The sequence below is a fragment of the Chamaea fasciata genome, unplaced genomic scaffold, assembly GCF_029207755.1.
Source record: "Chamaea fasciata isolate MVZ Bird 193981 ecotype frontalis unplaced genomic scaffold, bChaFas1.0.hap1 SCAF_4, whole genome shotgun sequence".
Lineage (NCBI taxonomy): Eukaryota > Metazoa > Chordata > Aves > Passeriformes > Sylviidae > Chamaea > Chamaea fasciata.
The window spans coordinates 64,495,564-64,517,917 of NW_027094089.1; the positions used below are offsets into that span (position 1 = coordinate 64,495,564).

The following is a 22,354-nucleotide window of genomic DNA, read 5'->3' on the forward strand; positions in this document are numbered from 1 at the left end:
CACCCTTTGCCCGCTGCCTGCACAGCGGGAGCCTTCGCAGAGTCTTTGTGTCGCGCTGTCGCACAGCGCCCGTCTGCCGCTGACGCCTGCTCCCCGTCCCTGCGCACAGCGCTGGGGACTGCTGGGCACAAAGCGCGGCCCCGTTGCTGCAAACCCGGTGCGACCCCTCGGTGACAGCCCCGTAATCCCACTCTGCCCCCGCGCCCGGCCGCGCCTCCCGTCCCGCACCCGGCCCCACCCGCACCTGCGGACACCGCCCGCGGCCCCGGCCCCGCGTGAACGCATTGCCCGCCCGTACCACGGCGCTCCCCTTCCTCCCCGCCCACCGTCTTCTCCCCTCCCAGACAGGCATGGCCGAGGCGAACCGGCGGGCGGGCGGCTGCCACCGCCTCCCTCGCCTTCTCCTCAGATGCCCTTTGCAGGGTTATTATTACAGTTCGTGGCTGTGCTCTGCCTGCCTCCCCTCCCCGCCCGCCCTTCGGCGCTGCGCAGCGCGCTGGCCGCACTCCCCGCCCGCGCTGGCCGCCGCCCAGGGGTGCGGGATCCCCGCAGCCCGGAGCCAGCGCGCTCCGCTCACCGCGCCCGCTTCTCCGTACCATCGCCCCGCTCCCCGCACCCGCTCTCCGCACCCGGCGCTGCCCTGTGACTCCCAGACAGCGGGGGGAACGCGGGGCTGCGGATTATTGCAGACTAAGCAGTCTGGCGCTGCAGCATCGTGCGGGGGGAGGCGGGCGCGCAGGGGGAGTGTGTGTGCGTGCGTGCGTGCGTGTGCGTGTGTGTGTGTAAAGGGGAGATGGAGCTGGCAGCTAGCCAGCTACCATCAGAATTAGCTCATTGTTCAATATAACCAGTGCTGGCAAGCAAAACCCAGCCAGAGAGAGGGAACGGGGCGGGGGGGGGGGGGGGCACAGCAGAGGGGGAGAGAGAGACTTTCCCCCAGCCACCCCCACCCCTTTTTCTTTTTCTTTTTTCTTTTTTTTTTTTTTTTTCCTCCGAGGCTGCACTTTGGAAGAGGTGCAGTCATTCTTACCCACACCCCCTACCCTCTCTCCACTCCCCCAACTATAAATTCCCTTCTGTAGCATGCTGCCCTTTTGTAATCCACATTTGTGTTTCAGATCATGTAGAAAGGACAGAAAGTGAGCAGGGAGCGGGGGCTTTTTTCTGTAAGTATATTCAATTGCAATCCACAGAATTTTATTTGTTTTAATTAATCCCCTTTCTCTCTCTCCCGCTCTCTCCCTCCCTCTCCCCCCTTCCTGCTTTCTTATCTCTGTGTTTCTCTGTTTCTTTTCATTTCTTTTTGATTTCTTTCTGTCCTTAGGCGGACTTTGCTGCATCTTGTCTTTCCCCTCTCGGTGCACATTTCCAAACAGGCTTTTTTTTCAGGAAAATGAGAAAACGCGCAGTAAATTTAACTCTTTGTCTTTGTGCTTTAAGGCTGAATATCTAGGCTGAGGATTTTTCTGCACACATGCAAGGGGAGATGAGAAGTGATTTTCGAAAATGTTTTCCTTTTTCTGGGTTTTGCTCTCTGCAAACACCAAAATGAATTTTTTGAACCTAATGCACTTGGCTTTGTTAGCATGCATGCAACGCTCTAGGATAGGTTTATCATCTCCTTTCTTCTCCCTTGTAAAACGAATCTCCCTCTTCTTTGCCCTGACACTGGATTCCTCTCAGGCTGCTGGGGTTTATTTTTAGAAAGCAGTCATTCTTGCAACAGCCTTCTGCATTTTTGCATGTGCAGCAGTTAAATTTTGGGTGGTTCTTTTTAGAAAAAAAAGAAAACAAAGCAACAAAACCAAAACAAACCATATTTTGCTGAATGTGTAGTGACATGCTGCATTTTTCAAACATTTCTGTGTACATTTATGGATATATGAGTTCACAGTTTTAAATCCAATTTGTATTTGTGTGTTTGTGTAAACATATGACTCATACCTTATTTCATACATACACGCTACAGGTAAGAAATATGTGATCAGTCGAAGAGAACTTTTAATTTTTGTTTCTATAAGAAAGCAAATAAAGGAGATATGCTACAAATTTAGTCCATTAGAGAGCGATAATTTAGGGTAAATGAGGTAGGACCCACTTTTTTTTTTTTTTTTTTTTTTTTTTTTTTTTTTTTTTTTTTTTTTCCTCTCACTGCTTGAAATAGGGGGTGTGTGTGGAATAGAGAGAGGGAGAAAACCGGAGGTTATGTAATGCAGTGCCATTTCCAAAAATACCTACTCTGTGGGCCGTTACATTGTGTTATAGTTGTTCCTTGATTGCAAAACCCCACAGTTAGTAGTATGCCTGGAAACAATGGATCACAAATTACAGTAAACGTAGACTGACAGTTTTTTGTCCTCTGGACTGATTTTTACCTGTGTTAACCATTACTTATGGGGCTCTTCAGAAATATACCCAATGCTAAGAATAGCATAGGGTTCTGCAAATCCAGGTACCAGTGATTCCTTTGTCCTATGTTTAAGCCTGCAGACCACTGACGTGCAGAGATGCAGAATATGTAAGCATATGTATGGTTAGAATAATTTGCATGACTTTAATCTTAACCACTGAAGCTTATACTTGGTTCACCCACTTCTATGCTGGCACAAAAAACCTTTTAACTATTACGACAGTAGAATTACTTTTTTTTTAATTTTTAATTTTTAAAAAATTGTTTTCAGATTGTTCTCCTTGTGCTACTTGAGAGAAACTGCAATCCCAAGACTTAACAGAACCTAAAAATGGTAAGAATTAGTTGCTTTAGCAGAGTATCAATAATTTTTTGTGTCAGTACAAGTCTTATTTCCTTCTTCCCAATACTCATTTTTAAATAGGACCTTTATGCGACATACTTTTTGAGGCTATGGGGACTTGCCATACAATAACTGATGTAATCTGAAAAGCTTCTTATGTTGGATCTTTTATTTTCTTGTATTTTTTGAATAAAAATCTGAAATCCCTTTCTGTGCAGCAGGGTTTATTTAATTGAAACAAAAAATATTGAATTTATTGTGAAAATTACATATCATAACATGTAGCAATACATGCAGACAAAACAATATCCAGTAATGCCAACCCAACACTGACACCCTTCTCTGAAAAAGAAGAAATAGGTCATTGCACCTAGTAAGTGAAAAAGATTTAATGTTAGTCTGTCAGGGAAGTACATAAGGTGCAAACTAAATTTTCTTATTACGTTAACCTTCTGAAAACACTACCATTCTTTGTGACACATCTGTTCTAGAAAAAATGTTTAGGCCTCAAACCTGACTGACCTTACAGGCACTTGTTTGGAATTTGTTTAATGAACAACAACCTCTTTCCTCCAGTGCTATTGTGTTTGTATTTTTATTGATTAAAGCCCATTTTTTGTACTCTGAGATACCACTGCTGACAAACTCCTGATTTTAAGAATATGCATGTAAATATGGTATTCTCTGAGAAGGACTGTCTCAGAAGCAGCAGGACAAAGGTAACAGTATTTTGTAAAGAAAAAGTGCTCAAACTAGGCAGATTTTGTTTAGACAGTTTTTTATCCAATTGCATTCTTAGCCGAGGATGCAGCTACCTCAGAAACATATCTAAATACATGTGCTGGCAAAAATGTGATGTATTTTGGATGCTACATGATAAAATCACAATCAAACCTCTGTTAATTAGTATTGAGAAATGCTTTAAGTAGCATTGCATAGGGTGTACATTAGCAGAGAATATTTTCCCCAGTGTGAGATTCTGAGGGACATAGTCTTATGAAGATTGGGTTAATTGCATTAATGTTATCCATGTCTGGTTCTGTGGAGTTGTTTTGATATGGCGGAGGAGTGATGATGAAGGAATGATTAAAATAAGCAAATACATACTTTGCTATAAAGACTTTGTTGTTGTTTTTGGCTCCTTGTTTTATATCATTCCTATCTGCAAAAATAAACTTGCAAATTCTGAAGTTTAAGTCTATTCTGGAACCTACTTTCATCAAAGTGCTTTGCTCATCTGTGTTTAAATGAATAGATGGGGGTGGGGAATTAAAAGGGAAATGATTCACTTAAACTGTGAATAGAAATCATGTTAAAATACATGTTGTTCACACAACTGTGGAATATTGGATAAGACAACTGTTTTCCTACCAACACCAAGGTGACAATCAGCCCACATTTTAGATGTTATACAGTCAGCTATATGCAATCTATGCCTATCTATGGAACAAAAGATTATTTTAAGCTTGGTTAGGTATAAAATAGCTACTGATTTTTACCAGCAGATGGTTCTATAAATCTAACAAGGTTCCTGTAGTATCCAATGAAATCAGTTTTGTAAAGCCAGTCTCTGGGCCAGAATATAAAATACAACTTAAAGCTATCCAAATGCAAAAAATAAAATGTTGTTACCCACCTCTCTAGTCCCATCATTTGCTTTGCAGTGTTAACATAAATATAAACCTCATTTAGTTGTTTTTTAAAGTTCCACTTCTTTTTTTGTGATCAAAATTAAAATGTACTATTAGGTTTTACCTCAGCTTGCAAGGTTATTTAAGATGTGATACTTGGCAGAATCTCTTCTCCTACCACCACCCTTTTTTTTTTTCCCTTTCTTTCACTTCTGGCACACTAACACTGAATGTCATTCCAACTCAGACCAGTGACACACTTTCCTTGCAGTAGTGGACACACTAGTCTTCGGCCTATCTCTTCTTGTATTAACTGCAAGAATCTCTCTAACCGTTCTAACTTGCAGGAAATACTCTTTGCATATCAACACTTTCTACACTGAAATAAATGATGATGAAAGTGCTTACTTTGTTTTTAATATCACAGTATATCCAAAGGCTCTATTCTGCTCTCACTTGTCAGTGAAAATTAAGCTATTGTGTTTCAGTAGACTTAGACCTAAAAAATGGTGGAAAGTGGCTTTATTTTTTTGCCAGTCTGAAAGTTCATTAATTATTTAGCTAGGCTTACAGTAAAATTTGAAGTGACTAGAATAAATTTGTTGAGTGAGAACAAATGACTTCTTGGTTTAACTTCACTGTCTTACCCTCTTAGTTTCATAATTTTCTCATAAAATGTTTCTTAAACATTTTAAACAGTAAAAGCTACTTATTTAACACATTAGTTTTCAATGTTGCTTCTCCTTTCCCTGGACTTAGAATTAGAATTACCTGATTAATTAATTAGTCTTTTTTGCACCTGTTTAATAACAATATCCACGATTTTAAGAGAAACAAAAAAGCAGAAGAGTGCACTATCTATTATTATTGTAATTTTTAACTCATGGACATTTTGAGCCATCTTACACAAGAATATTTGCCATTTGAAAATCTGTCCTTACTTCTGCATAATGTATTTCCTAAAGTGTCTACCTGAAGGAGGAAAGAGCCACATATTTATGTGCAATGTATAGAATCCTGATGTGACTTAAGTGGTCTTTTAATTTGAAATGCTAGAACTTCTGTATACTACCTTCGAAACAAGTGCTGAATGTCATAAAATATAAACTAAAATTTTAGTGGGGGAAAAAAAGGTTCTAACTAAAAAAGAATTTTTAAAAAAGGATTTGTTTTAAATTTTTTCTGCCCTGTCCAATCACTGAAAGTGATCCAATCATTTAAATAAAGGAATATGTTAGAAGAGTGGGAGTAAGGAAGTCTTAATTCCAGTTTTCTGTGATCTCAAAGAAGGCTCCTACCAAAACCAGGAAAGAGTTGGGTTTTATGTTGTTTGTTTGTTTTTGTTACCATAAATATTAGTTTCTAAATAAAGAAATCAGATGATCATTTTAGACAGAGAAGTGTTCTCTTTTTTGCTTCAAAAACATTCAGGTGTGCTTCCAAAGCACTCCTTTTCTCTTTCTTGTGTATTTTAAGTTAAGTTCTAGGAGCTCACAGTGCCGCTGCTTAAGGAATTTAAACTGACAACACAAATAAATGTGTGTATCAGTAAATAGATCCTTAAGAATTTAATTTTGACTTTTCTGAAAGTAAACAGAAGATAATCTAGAACCAATCATTAACTTGCTCCTGGTTTACCACAATGAGATTGCTTTCTTGTCAGCATTTCTTACTGGTGTGGAGTCTCTTGGCTGGCTGTTGTACAGTTCAGCTGTGTCATCCCAGAGCAAATAGGCTCTGGAAGTAGGTCATTTGGGCTGAATGCTTCCTGTAGTGCATCCTTGCCTGAACTGCATCGGTTCTGAGGTTATTCTGTCATATTTGGTCATTTACATTCCCTGGATTTTATAGTCTTACTTGGGGGAAAAGAGAAATAGGGGAAGATTACCTTTAGGGGCAAAAAACAGTTTGGAGAAAAACCCTTCTTTGTTAAATCAGAGGGAAAGAAAAGGCAGTTTGCATTTGGTTGAAGAGAAGATAATCACCATCTCATTTAGATTTTTGTTTGTGCGCGGGTTTTTTTTTCTGGTTTGTAGAGAAATTTATAGTATCATTTACATTAGGTGAAGATATTTATGAATAAAATTTTGTGTTTAAGATTTCATCCCAGTTTAGCCATTTCCAACCTTTTTCCAGGGAGTTACAAGTAGGTGTCTTTACACATTCTGTAATTTTCTGTGCCCCTGGGCTGCAACAGCTCTTCATAATTTTAGGATTATTTGTGGAGAATGGAGTCTAGAACTGGTCTGTCAGAGGCAGGCATTATTTGGAACCTTTTATATGCTCTGAGGGAAAAAAAAAAAAGAAAAGGAAAAAAAAAAGAAAAAAAAAAGCTATGAAATAATGAGGAAACTCATACCTAGTTGATTATTACCAAGCATGGTACTGGAACTGGAATTTGAGTCTCCTTTATGGTAAGTCAGAGCTGAACTGAACCTTCAGGACTGTCAGATCCTCTTTTGTTCATGTATAGCATGGGCAGAATTTGGTCAAGAGAAGTAATTGTGAGGGAGGAAAGCTAAATAGTTTTGGCCATCTGTTGAGGGTTAGGTTGAACATGTATATTGTGCTTATGTCATGTGAATGTTATACATTGTGTGTAGTTTGCACAGTGCTACTTGATTGCTGAAAAATCAGGGGAAATTAAAGCCTTTCCAGCTTACAAATTTTATAAGCAGGAATACAAACCAATTCTTGCAATTCTTCTGTCAAGCCACCTGTTCAGCTGAGCAGAAAACAAACCTTTACTTGACTATGAGTAGAAAAGTGGAGTTTAAAAAAAAAGTAATTTTTGCCCAAAGCTATAGATACTGTGGACATTTCAGTGATACAGTTCATATGCATATGAAAAGACAAAAACTTTTTATATACTTGTTTCTATTCAGTCAGAAACATGCTCTGGGTGCTACTCTGCTCCAGTATACTCTATCTGAACTGAACTGTGTTGACACGTGGAATGGGTGGTTTATGTAATACTAGGTCCACGAAAAATCTTTACTATTGTTTTCCTCAAAGGCTGAAATTTTGTAAAACCAAAGTTAAGAATATACACGTAGTAACACAACAGATAAGACACTGTTTTTTTAAGACTTGGGATCTAACAATATTTTTACTCTTTTTCCTGACCTTGCTATATTGCTGCTTCATACCTGAATTCTGATCCTTGTATATGCTGAAGAGGTGGGAAAAGGATGACACTTAATAGTTCTAGAACAACTTCATAAACATAATTCTGTTGGCATCATTGACTGGGACAGGATATTTTAATAAAAATAGTTTAAACTATTTGTATTTTGGTTTTATTTCAAATATTTATTCCTTCATTAAACCATATTGATTGAGGGCACAATCTTCAAAGGTGCAAAAATATTATTTTCAAATGTTTAATGTAGAATGATAGTATGAATCATTGTTTGAGTGTTACATGCAATTAGATTTGGACTTCTGGTCTGGCAAATTCACAATAGCACTACTGAATGAATCCCTGTGTATATGTTGCTGGGAAGATTCCTGATGTTTCCTTCTGTAAATACTGCATTAAAACAAACAAACAAAACCAACCCACCCTCAAAATAAGTAGGATTTTCTCATCCTGCAAGAAGAAGTGTCTCTGGAATAATTTTGTTAACAGTAATCTGATTATCTCTAGTAGCTTGGCATACTTATGTGGGAGCAAGTTGAAAAAAGTTATTAGAAATTTGTGCATCCTCACTGGAGGTGCTAAAAGCCTTGACTTGATACACGCATTGTCAGAAAGAACACCTGGCCTCTTCCAGCACTGATGTTTAGAAGGCGCACATTGACAACACAGAACTACTTAGAAAGGTCAAGTTAGAGAGGAACAAGCCTTCCTTCATTGCTTTAAAATGACTGTGTACCTGTGATAAATCTCCATCATGAAGTATGAGTTTACACAGCTCCGTAGATGAGTCCCAGAACACACAGATATTTTATTACTTTTAGCCTCCATGATACATTTTGTGCTTTTGTGTCTGGAGTAGCACTTACCTGCATTACTATCTGCCTAGTAGAGGCTGTTAATAGGGAGGCTTCAGGTAAATGTACCACAGTGCTTTCAAGCACTTGTTAACAATCAGCTGCCCTTGTTACATCTCTTTTAATGAGGTAAGTGAGGACTGGCTCTATAATGTGGTTCTCTCTCCCATTTCCAAGAGTGTGGCTGGGGCTTTTTAATACTTGCCTGAAAAATGCTGCTTGGGCAAGGGGCTGGCGCCTCCTGAGGGGAAAGAAGGGCTCTTGTGGCTGGGCTAGGCAGGAAAGTAGTTGGCAGGGGCAGTGAGTTTGCCTGCACTTGGGGAACAGCATCCCTGGTTGGATTTCTGCTCATCTTTTTGGTATGTGGGAGAATAACTGTTGTAGTCCAAAGAGTCTCTTGAGCCTTCTGTATGTTACAATGTTCAGGCCATTAATTTAGTAAACATATAAGAAATTTTTAAAAAGGAACACTTCTTTTGGCAGACTGCTTGGTGTATACATTTTGTGTACCCCAAGAGTGGAGGGCCAGGTCTGAGAGGGCATGCAGGAGAAGTGTTATTCTGGTGTGCCTCTACTCCTATTCTTAAGGATGCACTTACTGGCCACTGTTCTTGCTGGTCTTCCCCTGAAAATCAAAACTCGGTAGAGTGAGAACATGGGCTAAATAGACTTTTTGGTCAGCCTCTGACCATGCTCCTTTTCTTCCTTCTCTGTAGCCAAGTAATTTGTCCATGTTAGGTATGAAACTACTGCAAAATGACTATGCATCCTTTGGTCCAGAATTTTTGCTGCCATGCTCTGTGTCCACCTGAGTTTATAACAAGAGACTTGCTTATGCGTTTTGTTCTGCAGTTATCATTAGGTATAGATGTAAATAGTTACTAATTAAGCTCTACCTTATTGCACTTGAGGGGCAAATTACAAACTCCTATGTAATTAACTGAGAACCAGAGTATTATTTCAATTCTCAGCCTTGTTGTTGTTTTCTGTGCATGTTAAGTAAAACAAAACAAAAAAAAATAGTGTAGTACAGATACAAAATAAATATGTGGGGTTATACTGGGTTCTCAGTTTGGTTTTCTGGATGGCTGATTTGCTTATTTTGATTTCTTGATGTTTTGCAGTTTTGGAGAACATACACAGAAACTTACTGGAGAAACAAAGTAATTTGCAGCCATTTTATTGCTTGATGGAACTTTCCACATAATATACGTTTGCTTTTTATTTTCTCTGAAATAAATGTATTCTTTCTCTTTCAAGGAGTGTAACACTCTGGTAATGAGCATCTTAGTAACATCCATTAATTCAGTAAAAAGTTGGAGAAGCATTTATGACAGTGTTCACAATGTACTACTTGATTATTTTTCTCTTACTCTTTGTATGCATGGTAAATATTAACAATGTTTTGCAATGATTTTTGTGTATTAATGAAGTAAAAAAAAGCAGCATGACAACACTTGTAGCCCACAAGCAGGATTGATTCTAACTGGTGCAGAAAAGTGAAAATTGATCTCTCTTCCTAAAAAATTGCATTACATTCAGTTGGTATGGAGTGGATTCCTCCCCAAGGAAAGTTGGAAAGTGTTTTCTATAACTAACCTCATTCAATCACATGTGTTAGAATACAGCTAAAGTTTCTGTAGAGGGTCTCTTACTTCATAAAGAATTGGACAGAAGTCTTATATGTAAGTGCACATATAAAACATGAAACCTGTATATGAATGAGGACAGGAATGAGTCCTTGGAAGAGGCTGCTACAGATAAGCCAGGGTAGGAGATTGCATAGGAGCAGATGCTTCAGTGCAACCTCAAGAATAGATGCTTTAACAACAACAAAGGAAACAACAGATGACAATGGGTTTACAGGAGAAGCTTTTCCATTAAAATCTAAAAAAAATATTTTCAAGGTCACTTCCTTATGCTATTTGGGGAAGGACCAAATGACATCCTATTCTATGAAACTGACAGAAATTGCAGAAGAGATACAAAAGGACTGCAAAAATCCCCAAATACCTATTAAATAAACTTTATAATTAATTTGCAGTGTGCAGAGGGGGATGCAAGGAAAAGCATGTTTGTCTCATTTAGGCCTTTTCATCTCTATGTGGTTGTGAGTTTGAGTCATCAGATGGGGAGGAATAAAAAGCAGAAGTAGTATCTACCCCATGAAAAGACAAAGACATCAAAAGACGCTGATGCTGAGAAGTCAAAGGCAAATTCAGGTATACAGCTGTCTTGCCATGCTCTGCTGATATACTGCCAAGTATTATCATTGCAATGGTAGGTAAAGTCTCACAAAAAGGTGTCCCAGCTGCAGAATCATGATGTGATTTTTCATCAGTTCTCTCAAACCATTTATCTAACCTTCTTTACTGGGTGGAACTAACAAAGTGAAATAAATGTAAATTATTGGTTTTCCCCACTGTTTTTCTGATGTTCATGGCACTGATGTGGAAACCAGGGATGAAAGAAAAATCTTCTGCCCTGACAGGATACTGAAATCATGAAGTCAGGTTATTTGGGATGACTGTCATTGCACCTCAAGCAGAGGCTCAGACTTGTGATGCAGAGACGCTCAAAAAAGCAAACTTCACAAAATTGTTAAGTCTCATATCTGCTAAATCACATGTTCAGAGCATTTTAAATTTATTAAGCTAAGGCAGTGAAGTTGCACTTTAATTTGGGCAAGTTTTGGTTTCTGCTGTTTCCATAGGGAAAGCTTCCTCAGTGAGCCTGTTCCAGAGTCAGCCAATCACAATAGTAGCATCCTGTTTCATCATGAGTACAGCTTCTTAAATATAACAAAGGCTCGTCAGAACTTCAAGGACTCATTGAAATAAGGAGTCATGATGAGTACTCTTGATGTAGCCTTGTCATTGCTCTCTCCAGAAGATCTGGAAAATAAAAGCTGTGATTGATAGAATACTGCTGCCCAACTAAACTCTTAAAAAGCAGCCACTATTCAGCTGACAGTTGCTGTACACATTAAATCTTGTGTGCTAGGTTAGGAGCACAGTGGATATATGTATTTTATACTTTCATAATGTTCCTCTCCTTGTTTAAAAATAAATTACTGAGGATGGGAGCATTAGTTTACACCTTGAACTGAAGCAAAGACTTTGATCCTAGCACAAGCTGGCCCTCCAATTTGGTTTAAAAAGAATTAGTGAGGTTTTCATTCACAAAACTATTTATTTAGTGTTTGAGCAGTGGTGCAGTAAGATTGTTTATGCATTTGGATTGTGATTGTGGGATATTGGTTAGAAAGAAAATGTTTTACTGCAGTGGGAGGCATTTGGGGGAATTGAGAAGTACATAGTAGGATGTGCTGTGAAAAGTACATCTACAGCTCAAACTAGCTGGCAGCTAAGAAATTTTAAAGAAATGTGGGTACCGAAATGAGGAGCAGTGTTCCTTTTTTGGCTGTACAGCCCACTCTCAGGAGGAGGGTGGCCTCTCTCCCTTTCTCTGTTCTGCATTAGGCACACAGGGCACTCAGTCCTCACAGCTGCACAATGTCCTTTTAGTGCTGCAGAGAAAACAAGCATGTCTCTTCCTTCTTTTCCACACACACCTCTTATTATTCTACTCCCATGTTCCACAGCATGTGGCCATTTGTGTCTGGTATATAGTAAATCTTTTTCTTAATAGTTTTGGGGGTTTTGGGGGTTTTTTTGTGTGGTTTTTTGTTGTTGTGGTTGGTTTTTTGTTTGTTTGTTTGTTTGTTTGTTTTGGGGTGTTTTTTTAAACTATTTTTTTCCTAGGTAGGCTACTGTAGAATTGTTGGACATGGTCACCTTTTATTTGGAATTAAGATCGACAGTACTTGCCATCATTTCCTTTTTGGTTTTATTCCTGCCTCAGAATTGGTTTATAAGACAAAGAAGTTACCTGAAACTTCTCTAAAAAGTGGTTGCTGATTTCCTCAGAGCAATTGCTCTTCAATAAAGTTTTAGTTAAGAAATCAAGAGTGCAGTTGAATACCACTGTAAGTCCTGAATGAGACTTGATTGCAAGAACTCAGTTTTGGTTCACATGAGGAAAAAGGAAAAAAATTATAGAAAAAAATAGCTCCAAGGACTTTCACAATTGCTTCTTAACTATAAAAAACTTGGGAATACCTAACAGGAATACGCTCATTTTAGTAAGTTTAGCATGCCATAAATCTGGGTGCTTTTTTCCTCTTGATGGATTTATCTGAATGTTTGAAAGACACCCTTAGTGAATAGGAATGAAGAGTGGGTACCATATCAATTTTAGCATTTTGATGTGACTAATAGAGTACATTTAGTTCAGTTCTGCCAAATTTTTTTATGCATCTGTTTTAAGACTGGGCAAAAGATTGTGCTCCCCTACCATTGTTCTTTAAGAAAGCATGGCTTAAAATGGAAAAACCCAGGAATTAGAATTTTGAAATATTGCTAAAACAGAGCAAAAGCAAAAGAGTTTCTCAGTCTGTTGGCCAAAGGAGTAAAGTAGACTCTACTGGTTTTTAATCCTCTTGGTTTTGAAAAAAACCCCAAACCCAAACAACCCAAAAAACTATCAGTAGTTCTGGAATTCGAGAGAGCTGGTAAACAGACAAGGTGTTTCTTTTCCTCCACGTTTGCTTTCTCTGATATTAAGTTGTATTATTTGTAGCTTTTCAGGAGACTGGAGGCTACAAAATTGAAAGCATACTCATAGACAGCCCATGATTCCCAGTTTTCAAGTTGGCCTTAATGTTTTAGGCAGAATTGAATGCTGTTGCATACCAGTGTCTCAGGGAGCTCTTCCCAATCTGATACTTCATGGATGAAGCTTCCCGGCTTAACTGTCTGGCTAACGAGGATCAAACACTGAGGCTATCAATGTGAGTCAGCATTATGCAGACTTGCAATAACTGTAGTTTTCAATCCACCCTAAAGCTCAGTAATTCCATTCTGAATCCTGATACTTTGGTTATTTAAACCAAGCCTGCACTTGCATAACAGTCACACAGGAAGTACTAAGAAACGAAATTTTGGTGTGTATCAATGTAAGCATTTATTTAGAAGTGTTTGCTTCATTCTAACAGCTGAAATGTTGTAAACCTTACATCCTACTCTGTAATGGAGCACTGCTTTCCTCCCGCTCATAGCTCATCTTGCGACATTTATATCAGTAATTTTGAGCTGCTGTAACTGAATTAATGTTCTATATGTTTTCCTAATACCCTAATTATCAATATATTTGAACTGCTAAGTGATTTTTTTGCATTTATAAAGCACAGCAAGATGTCATGGTGGGGTTTTTTTGTGGTTTTTTGTTTGTTTGTTTGTTTGTTTTTTGGGGTTTTTTTTGTGAATTCTACAGTAAATCTTAAGTGAACTTCTCTACATTGGCATCTTTTTTCCATTCCAGAATCTTCCTCCACTTGGCCAGATTCTAGGCCACGATTCTCTAGCCTTTCAGCATTGCTCCCAAGGCAGATACCTGAAGTCCTTTGTCCATTCAGGACTCTGGTAAAGTCATAGCAGAACAGTCACTTCATGTGAAATAGGTCCATGTGATTATCTACCAATTTGGGCCACAGTATTTGTTTTTGAAGAAGAGGATATTATTGATTCTTTTTTCCCAGAGAATTACTGTGAAAGATAATTTGGGGATTATGTGGAATATTTTGCAAGTGGTGGTAGGTTTTGGCGTTTGTTTGTTTTAACCCTGGAGCATAGCTGTGAGCTCATCTTACAATTTACACCTTTTCCCTCCTGCCTCATTCCCAAAATCCACCCTCAAACTGCAAATCCTCCAAGTTTTTTTGAATTTAATTTGAGAATTCCTTTCTTTTTCATGTAACTTCAGGTGCTTATTTTATTCCTATTAGGTTATTAATGGGGATAACATGGCCTATAGTCTAACCTAAATACATCTCAGACTCCATGGAAAATATAGAAATTTGTATACACGATTATGACTAATTCTGTATTCTGATGCTTATGTGATTCTCCCATATACATTTTGTATACTTTACTGGTGTGAACAGTGGTAGAGCTGAACTCTTATTGCTATTTCCCACCACAGGTTTTCACACAGAAAGTATGACTACACAATAAAATCAAGACGTAATTGCATAATGGGTAACCAGTGATTATAATTAGCAACAGAAGAGCTCAGAGATTACTTGGTATCTTTCATTCAAGTGTTCCAAATATTCAGATTAAACATTAACTGAATTCACAGAGTGCACTGTGTTACACATTGGTTATTTTATGCCAAACACACCCAGAGAGCTGAACTGGTTGATCTGAGACCTCAGGTATGAAAAAAATCTCTTGCTTTAATCCGTAGAAAGCGCTGTGGTTTGTACTGCAGAAAAGCATGGGACAATGTACAAAGCAGGCACTGCCTTGAGCTCTGTGTTTTAAATTTCTCTTTGTGCCCTGCATTGTAGAATTCAGTATTTTCTACTGGGAAGAGGTTTTAAATAATCTTCCAATAATTTCTCCAGGATAGAACTAGTCCAGTTGTGACAGCTAATAGTCAACATGCACCTCCACAGAAATGAAAACTTTTCTCATGTTTCAATATATGCACAGGAGCAAGTGGGTGAGTAAAACTGGCCCAGCACTTACTTAACTGACAACGAAACTTTTGATTCCCAAAGTGCAAACAAATCTGAATGGTGTAATTTATAATGGCTAGCTCAAAACACTGACAGTTTGACATCCTGGCATCATGCAGAAAGAGTTCAATTCACTAAACACCAAGAGCCCAAGAGAAAGACCCAGCAAGAAAATATATTTAAGAATTTCACCATTGTATGTAACTTGTACCTGACCAGTTCAGTGTTTCTGAGACTGAGATGAGATATTCTGATCTTTATCTTGAAGCTGAGAGGCATTATCTTGGTATTTACTCACTTCAACCTCCACTTTAGTCAGTGCCCAGCTTTGGATCTTACCTGTTTTACACAGAAAAATTTTCCTGTAGACATCATAAGACAGCATCTTAACTGTTAATTCCTGCTGCCAGCTATTTTATTTTATGTCTTTTATAATGTGTTGGAATTTCTTTAATGTGGAAAATAGAGGAAGTAATTGTTTCAGTGATCTTACAAAGTTATACATTCTAGTTCACTACTCATTGTGAAAGGATATCAAATGTGTGGTGCTCTTGTCCCTTGCAGTCATCAGCAAAGATAATGAACTTCATTAAACAGCCCTTTGCCAGTAACTTCTGACAGAAGGGAATGGACATGTTTTCTTACAATATCCTCAGCAAGTACATTAGTACAGACATCCTCTATAAAGAATTTATTAGACATATTAAAAAAAAAAAAATTCCATCCTATACTCTTTTAATTCTTTTTTTTTTTTTTAAAGCGCTTGTTGAATACAGATAAACATAAAAAATATAGTTGAAATGCTCTAGGGATAGATGTTGTCATGGGTGAAAAAAATACGTACTAAACATTAAACAATCTGGGCCAAGCTCTACTAAGATTAGACATTAGACTTGTTTTAGTGATGTGGTCTGTTACATGAAAACCACTGCATTTAATGAAACTCTCTTTGTCAGTAAGATCTTGTATATGTTTATGTCACTACAGGTTTATCAGCCAGGTTCAATGATTTGGGTAAGCCAGAAGATCTTTCCAACCAGCTGTGGGCATGGGGGATTTCCAAAGGTAAAATTATTTATGTAATATCTTTCAAATAATAAATAATTTACTAAGATGAAAGTTTTCAGAAAAAAAATTAAAAACTGAATTGAGTTCTATGGATTTTATTGTACAACTGTTTCAAGAAAGTAGCCAGGTCTCATGATTTCATCACAAGTCCCATGTTACTCTGTGTTTCTTAACGCCTTGGCGCCTTGCACCATGCAGTTAACTGAAGATCTCAGTTTTCATCTTATAATTATGTTTTTAGCCTTCAGGCTTGCAGAAAACATGGACTCTTGCTGGCTGCACACCAGAAGAAAAACATACTAATTTTCAAAGGCTCTTATTTCTTAAGCCTGTCTCATGATTTTACAAGCTTGACATCTGAGTTTTGAATGCTTAATTTTGGCAATGCTTTTCTAGCAATGCAGATGAAAAAGACAATGATAGTGCAGCAGGAGGAACTGGGTTATCTTTGATTGTGTATCTTGCTTTACCTGCCTTGAGTAACAAGCATACAAAGCATGGCAGTTTTCATCTGAGTTTGACAAGAAATACCACAACATAAAGGCAGAAGATGTGGCTCATCAGACAGCATTAATAAGATTTATTCTGTTACCATTACTGGTTTAATAAATGTGAAACTGGGCATCAAATTTCAGTAGTGAAAGATAATAGAACCACAGGATATTCATATTTTGTTTTCATATACCCTTTCAATTCCTGGCTCAAGCAGGTAGGTAAGAAGAGAAAACATGGAAAATTATTAAATTTCAGTTATTAACTAGGCTTCTGCTCCCTGTTAACAAAACTCTACTATTCTTCCAAATGGATAACACTATACTTTCATCTACACTTTTTCCTCTACAAGGGAATTTGTAGAAAAGTTTATAGGTGAGCTATTTGGAGCCTCATGTGCCAGCCTGCCAGTCTTTAAATTAGAATATATTGCAGTACTGCCATTCTTAGCATTCACAGTATTCCAAAAGTTCAGCTGAGAAGGCTGGTAGCAGTGCTAGAGCATGATTAATGTGCTCTATAGGGTCATACTTACATCAAATGAATTTGCTAATTTTATGAATCAGCTGTGTGTTAACTAGATGATTTTTATTCACAGTGTTACATTAGAAGCTTTCAGTAAGTTGTCATTCATAATTAAACAAAGTTTCTCCTGAAGCACAAGAATGAAGCTGTGCATTATGTGCAGCATAGCAACAGTGCTGCATTATATTGGATGTATGTATAACTGTGGGTTTATGCTATACATTGCTTACAATAAAAGTTTCTCAGAAGGGATAACAGTTTCTCAACTAGCCAAAACATATTATAAATCTTTTTCCCTTTAAAGTTACTGGATTCTTGCTTTTAAAATACATTTTTCCTAGCTTTTATGTAATTCTTCAGAAGATATTTGGCATGTGCTGGTACAACAGCCCGTTTTTAGAACTAGCTCCAAATTTCAATATTAATTGCACATAGTCCAGCTTCCAGCAGACTATCAGAGTATCATCTTAAACAGAAACTGTGCATCCTCAGAATTTTTTTTCATTTGTACTATAAAGTTAATTAGGATAAATTGGTGAAAAAAACCAGCAGAAAGTTGTCAGTCCTCCAGCTGAGCACTTTTATCTACTCAATGCTAAACAGCTTGAACTTCTGAAAAAATAAAGTAAAATTGATAGATTTAAAAAAACTATTATTTGAGATAAAAGTGTTGGGTTTTTTGGGGTTGTTTTTGGTTTTTTTGGTTTGGGTTTTTTTTTATTTTATTTTATTTTCATGCAACCAACAAATATAAAAGGTTTCAGTTCTTAATGACAGTTTATTTTCAGACCTGGAAGGGTCACATAGGACTTTATTTCTCATGATTGTACAGCAGGATTTCAGGACTGAGATTGTTTTCACAGCTGAAAAGGAACTGCCCGACACAATGCTTTTGAAAATTTGCCCAGACCTTTGGTCTGTGTGGTGTGCCTGTTTGCATGAGTAAGTTTCTAGTTTTCCCTTTGTATCCTGTGATGATACACACAAAGCAAATTTAGTAAAACAAAAATAAGTAAATATATTATAATGAGGATGGAATTTTCTAGAGTATTGTGAGGAAACATGTTTGTGCTGTCACTAAAATTTAAATGTTATTTTCTCATTCTGAAATTTTTGCAAAATACCTATATTGGCTTTAGCAAATAATAGGTTACAACTCCTTACTCTTCTGCATATGTACTGAACAAATTCTGCTCTTTTCCTCCATTTCTTGATGCCCCAAAGGAACAGGTCACCAGCTATCTCCAGGAAGGGATTTTGCTCTGTGCTCAGGCTCAAAACTGCTTTTGTGTGCAGTGCAGAACCCCATGGGGAGTTCATCTACCTAAAAGCAGAATTTACCCTGTCCACTGTGATAAAGGCAGTGGGAGAGCCAGGGGATGGCTTCATTCCCAGCAGAAGTAAATGTAGCAAGTATGAACATCTCAGTGAAAATTCTGGGTTTGAAGAGCCAAGAAAGGAAAATTGCTGAAAATTGCACTTCATTGGTCATTGGGAAACTGCCATGTATTTAATTCCTAATTCAGAAATTCACAACTCTCACATCAGAAAAAAAATGAACTTGGAGAAGATAACTTTAATTTCTTAAACAGAGGCATTGAGCTTATGTGACAAACACATCCTAAACAATATGAACAATAAAACACCTTTACAATGCTTACCACTTAGAAACAACAAATACAGATTTTTTTTCCTTCACTTTAGATATATTACTAGCTAAACAAATTATTTTTGTTTTAGATCCCATAGTGATATATCATCAGCAAAGTACTTTAGGCGCATGCTTAGCCTTTGGGCTTCATTCTGAGGCTTAAAATGAAACATATATTTAAATGCTGTTTAAAACCTTTGCTGAATAGGCACAATTAATATGTATGGTTAACAAAGACCTGTTTGAGGCAGTTGGCTCATAAGGCACACCACTTCCTTACCTACTCAAAACAAGAAAACAATGCAGTGTTTTTAGTGTGCTCTTTTTGATGGATTAATATAGTGCAGGGACTAACTAGTGTATGTTGGTTTGTTAAACAGTAACGTTTTTTAAAAATGAGAGGTATAACCTGGAAAAAGTTCTCTTAATATTAAGATTATCTTTCATAAATAAGATGCACTTTTATGTTGGATCTTTTGCATTTTTTTGCTGCTAGGACACATTCGTTCATGTCCAAGTGAAATGTTTTTCTCAGATGCTGCAAGAACTGCCTGGTTTTCAAACAACCATTTGTTCTCTGTTGTATAAGGTGCTTCAGTCATGTTTAGTAGGTGAACTAAAGCTAGGGGACTATAGAAACACTAAGATGAGAAATGGGAGCAACACACCAAACAGAAGCACAGCTAATATCACTTATTCCCCTCCACAGGGATATCTCCCCATCTCAAAGGAAGTGAATCGCAAGAAAAGTGAGGCAGAGGGGGCACACCTGGGTCCAGCAAGTGGCTATGGACAACATTTCACCAAAATCAATTACCTCTACTATTTTTAAACGTAATTTCTCCATTCGTATTACATATTGTGTATGGGTTTGATGAGGTCATGGTGTCATATACTGGAAATTGTTTCTGTGTAAATCATCAAGTGTAAGAAGAAACTATGGGACTCTGAGCCTTGCTTTAGAGAATAACAGTGGACAAACGTGTACCACAAAAACTAGTTTTTAACATTCTAACTCAAGCGAAAGCTCTCAGAATTTCACACTGTGAATCCATGTTTACAAACATTACAGGTGGGCCCTCAGGCCTGGTTCTACCACAGCAACATCTTTCACTACTCAAACTCCACAGCTCACACACAACTGGTAAACCACTCTCTCTGTTTCCACCAACCCAAACTGCTCCTTGCAGAGGCTGAGAGTCCCCCTTTTTTTTTTTTTTCATTTAGATGTAACAAGCCTAGTAGTTTATTTTCATTGATTGTCTGTATATCTCTATATTTTATCCATGTACTCTTTTGATGTATAGAAGTAGTATGAAACTCATGGTTTCCTTGTGGTAAGTGATTGTGATGCTGCCACGGGATTTGAGACACTGATGAATGGTGCTATTTTGGACTTTAAATATGCTCCTTGGCAAGGTAGCTCTGATGGAGTTATTTTTTATTTCCATGTTCTGAGAGGGTGATGGTACTTTGTTTTTCTGAATGTTGTTCTTTAGACTGGACTGACTTGTTTACTTGTGTCTTCAGTGTGGCTTTCTTATTCAGTGCTGTAGGTGAGTAACTACTTATAGTATACAAGTGAGGAACTGATTCCCTATCAGTGTCCACTCACAAACATGCAGTTATAGTGGGAGCAATCACAAAACTGTAATTTTTGTAAAATCTCCTTTCTGACTCCTAACCACCTTATGGAGAAAGATGAGCAATAATTTTCCACCAACTTCTCAAAATCTCTTGATTTTTGTCTTTTTTTCTTACAAGCCTTTATTAAAGAAGGGACAAGTTTTAATGTCCTCTTCAAGTCCATAAACTAGGGGATATAGTAAGAAAAATACAGCAAATTTCTGGGAAGAGAAGTCCTAAAGGGGAAAGAGCACATTTCCACAGTACTGTCAACATGTGGACTTTACATTTTTGTTCTTGCTCCCAAACTACTATAAATACAAAATAACACAAACCACAAAACTAAGCAGTATCATCTACTCATGGAGTGTTGTTGTGTTAGACACAGTCTGAAAGCCCACCTTAATTTTTTATATAATTCTGTCTTTTAGCTATTCCTTTTACAGGGCAGGCCTTGTTCTGAACTGTCTTAGCTTCTGACTGTTAAATACCAATGCATGCACTGCACTTCTAGATTTCTTTCCTTTCCTTACCTTCTGTATCTCTTTCCTTGTACACTTAATTTTCCAATAGAATAGATGTGTCTGCTGTGCTGTATATAGAGCAAGAAGTAATATTTAACAGTTGTGGCATTCATGTATAGTTGCAGTTGTGTACTGCTGAAAATGCAGGCTTTTGTAACAGTGTGATCTTTAATAATGCAAGTACTCAATGTATTTTAGCTATTTTAGTAGGATTTGTTCAATAAATATGCAAGCTGTAAGGGTAGCTGTGATATGTCTGTTTCCTTATTACAATAAGGGCAGGGTTCCTGTTACTGATTGTTTTCACCTGTTCATTTCCTGATTCCTGAGGTTTGTTTTAGGACTGTCTGATGCTGCTTGCTAAACAATAGCCATCAAGATATCAAGATAACCAAAATGCCAGACCTGGATCAGGGAAATGATAGCTCGCTGGACAATAGGAGTCACGTTCTTGGCTTCCCACACTGCTGAATGGCCGGGTCAGATGTGACACTCGGTGCCATTTTTAGTAGCCCCAGGAGGACACTCTGGAGCTGTGCATGGCAAATACAATATATTCCATTTTGTGCCTCTGGTAAACTGAATTAAAAGGTAATTTCACTCATTTGGGTAATTTGGTTTAAAACAGTGTTGATACAGTCCTCTCTTAAAAACACTTTTATTGGTGGAAAAGTAACACATACATTGCTAAGTTTTAGAACATATATTGGTTTCATTATAGTAGAGATATAGTAGGGACAAAGATTGTTTCATATACTCTGTGATTAATAGAAGCTTCCAGAATAAGCAAAGATGGCATACACTTCTGCATCTGCAATACTGGCTGTGGCACATATGTAGTGTCAGCCTCATAAGATTTTTTAAAAAAGGAAAAAAGTTATAGTTATTATGCACTTAAAAAAAAATTAGGATATGGCCATTTTAAAGAATGCCCCTAGGATTTAATACATGTATTTTCACCTTTCAGATGAAGTATAAAATTATATAAATAGAATTATTGGCAGGAAAAAAGCGCACTGTATATGTCTCACAGTCAGTTGTTGCAGAACACAATGATCAGCTACTTTTTTACCTACCTCATTAAATAATTGTTTGTGAAATGGACTAGTAAGAGTATTTTGAAAGCATTATGGTCAAAGAAATTGATTCAGGAAACACTGGTTCCAACTTCAAACCTTTTTATAACATATAATGGAGTATCTAGCAAATCAATATTTATCCCTCTGCAAATCAAACAAAAAATAAAAACCCAAAGATATATTCTGAAGAATAGAAATAGTAATGAATACTTGCTTTCATAAAGGAATTTAAGCTGTGCAGATAAAATCGCTAATTAGGAACTAACTGTTGTTACCATTAAGCATCATATTTTAAATGAAGAGTAGGACAGAATGGTATGTATTATCAATTAAATTCAAATAATAAAAAAGCTGCATCATTAATTACCAAATGCAGAAAACATTAATCCTTACACCTTAGAGTTTGCACCACCAACAGTGTCCTGA

The 22,354-nt window shown here is 37.5% G+C and overlaps 1 protein-coding gene across 3 annotated transcripts; it reads left to right on the top strand.

Moving 5' to 3' along the window:
• Positions 1–382: 382 nt before the first annotated feature.
• On the top strand, positions 383–21,093 carry NREP (neuronal regeneration related protein). Of its 3 annotated transcripts, none has more exons than XM_066181826.1 (5): positions 383–423; positions 1,119–1,166; positions 2,682–2,744; positions 15,951–16,028; positions 19,409–21,093. In XM_066181826.1, exons 3-5 carry the CDS (start codon positions 2,742–2,744, stop codon positions 19,529–19,531), a joined length of 204 nt encoding a protein of 67 aa, XP_066037923.1. In that variant the 5' UTR covers positions 383–423; positions 1,119–1,166; positions 2,682–2,741; the 3' UTR covers positions 19,532–21,093. The 3 variants fall into 3 exon arrangements, with proteins under 3 accessions (XP_066037923.1, XP_066037924.1, XP_066037925.1); XM_066181827.1 differs by lacking the exon at positions 383–423 and adding an exon at positions 931–1,014; XM_066181828.1 differs by lacking the exon at positions 383–423 and having other exon boundaries at positions 1,024–1,166; positions 19,409–19,533; positions 20,199–21,093.
• The last annotated feature ends 1,261 nt before the right edge of the window (positions 21,094–22,354 follow it).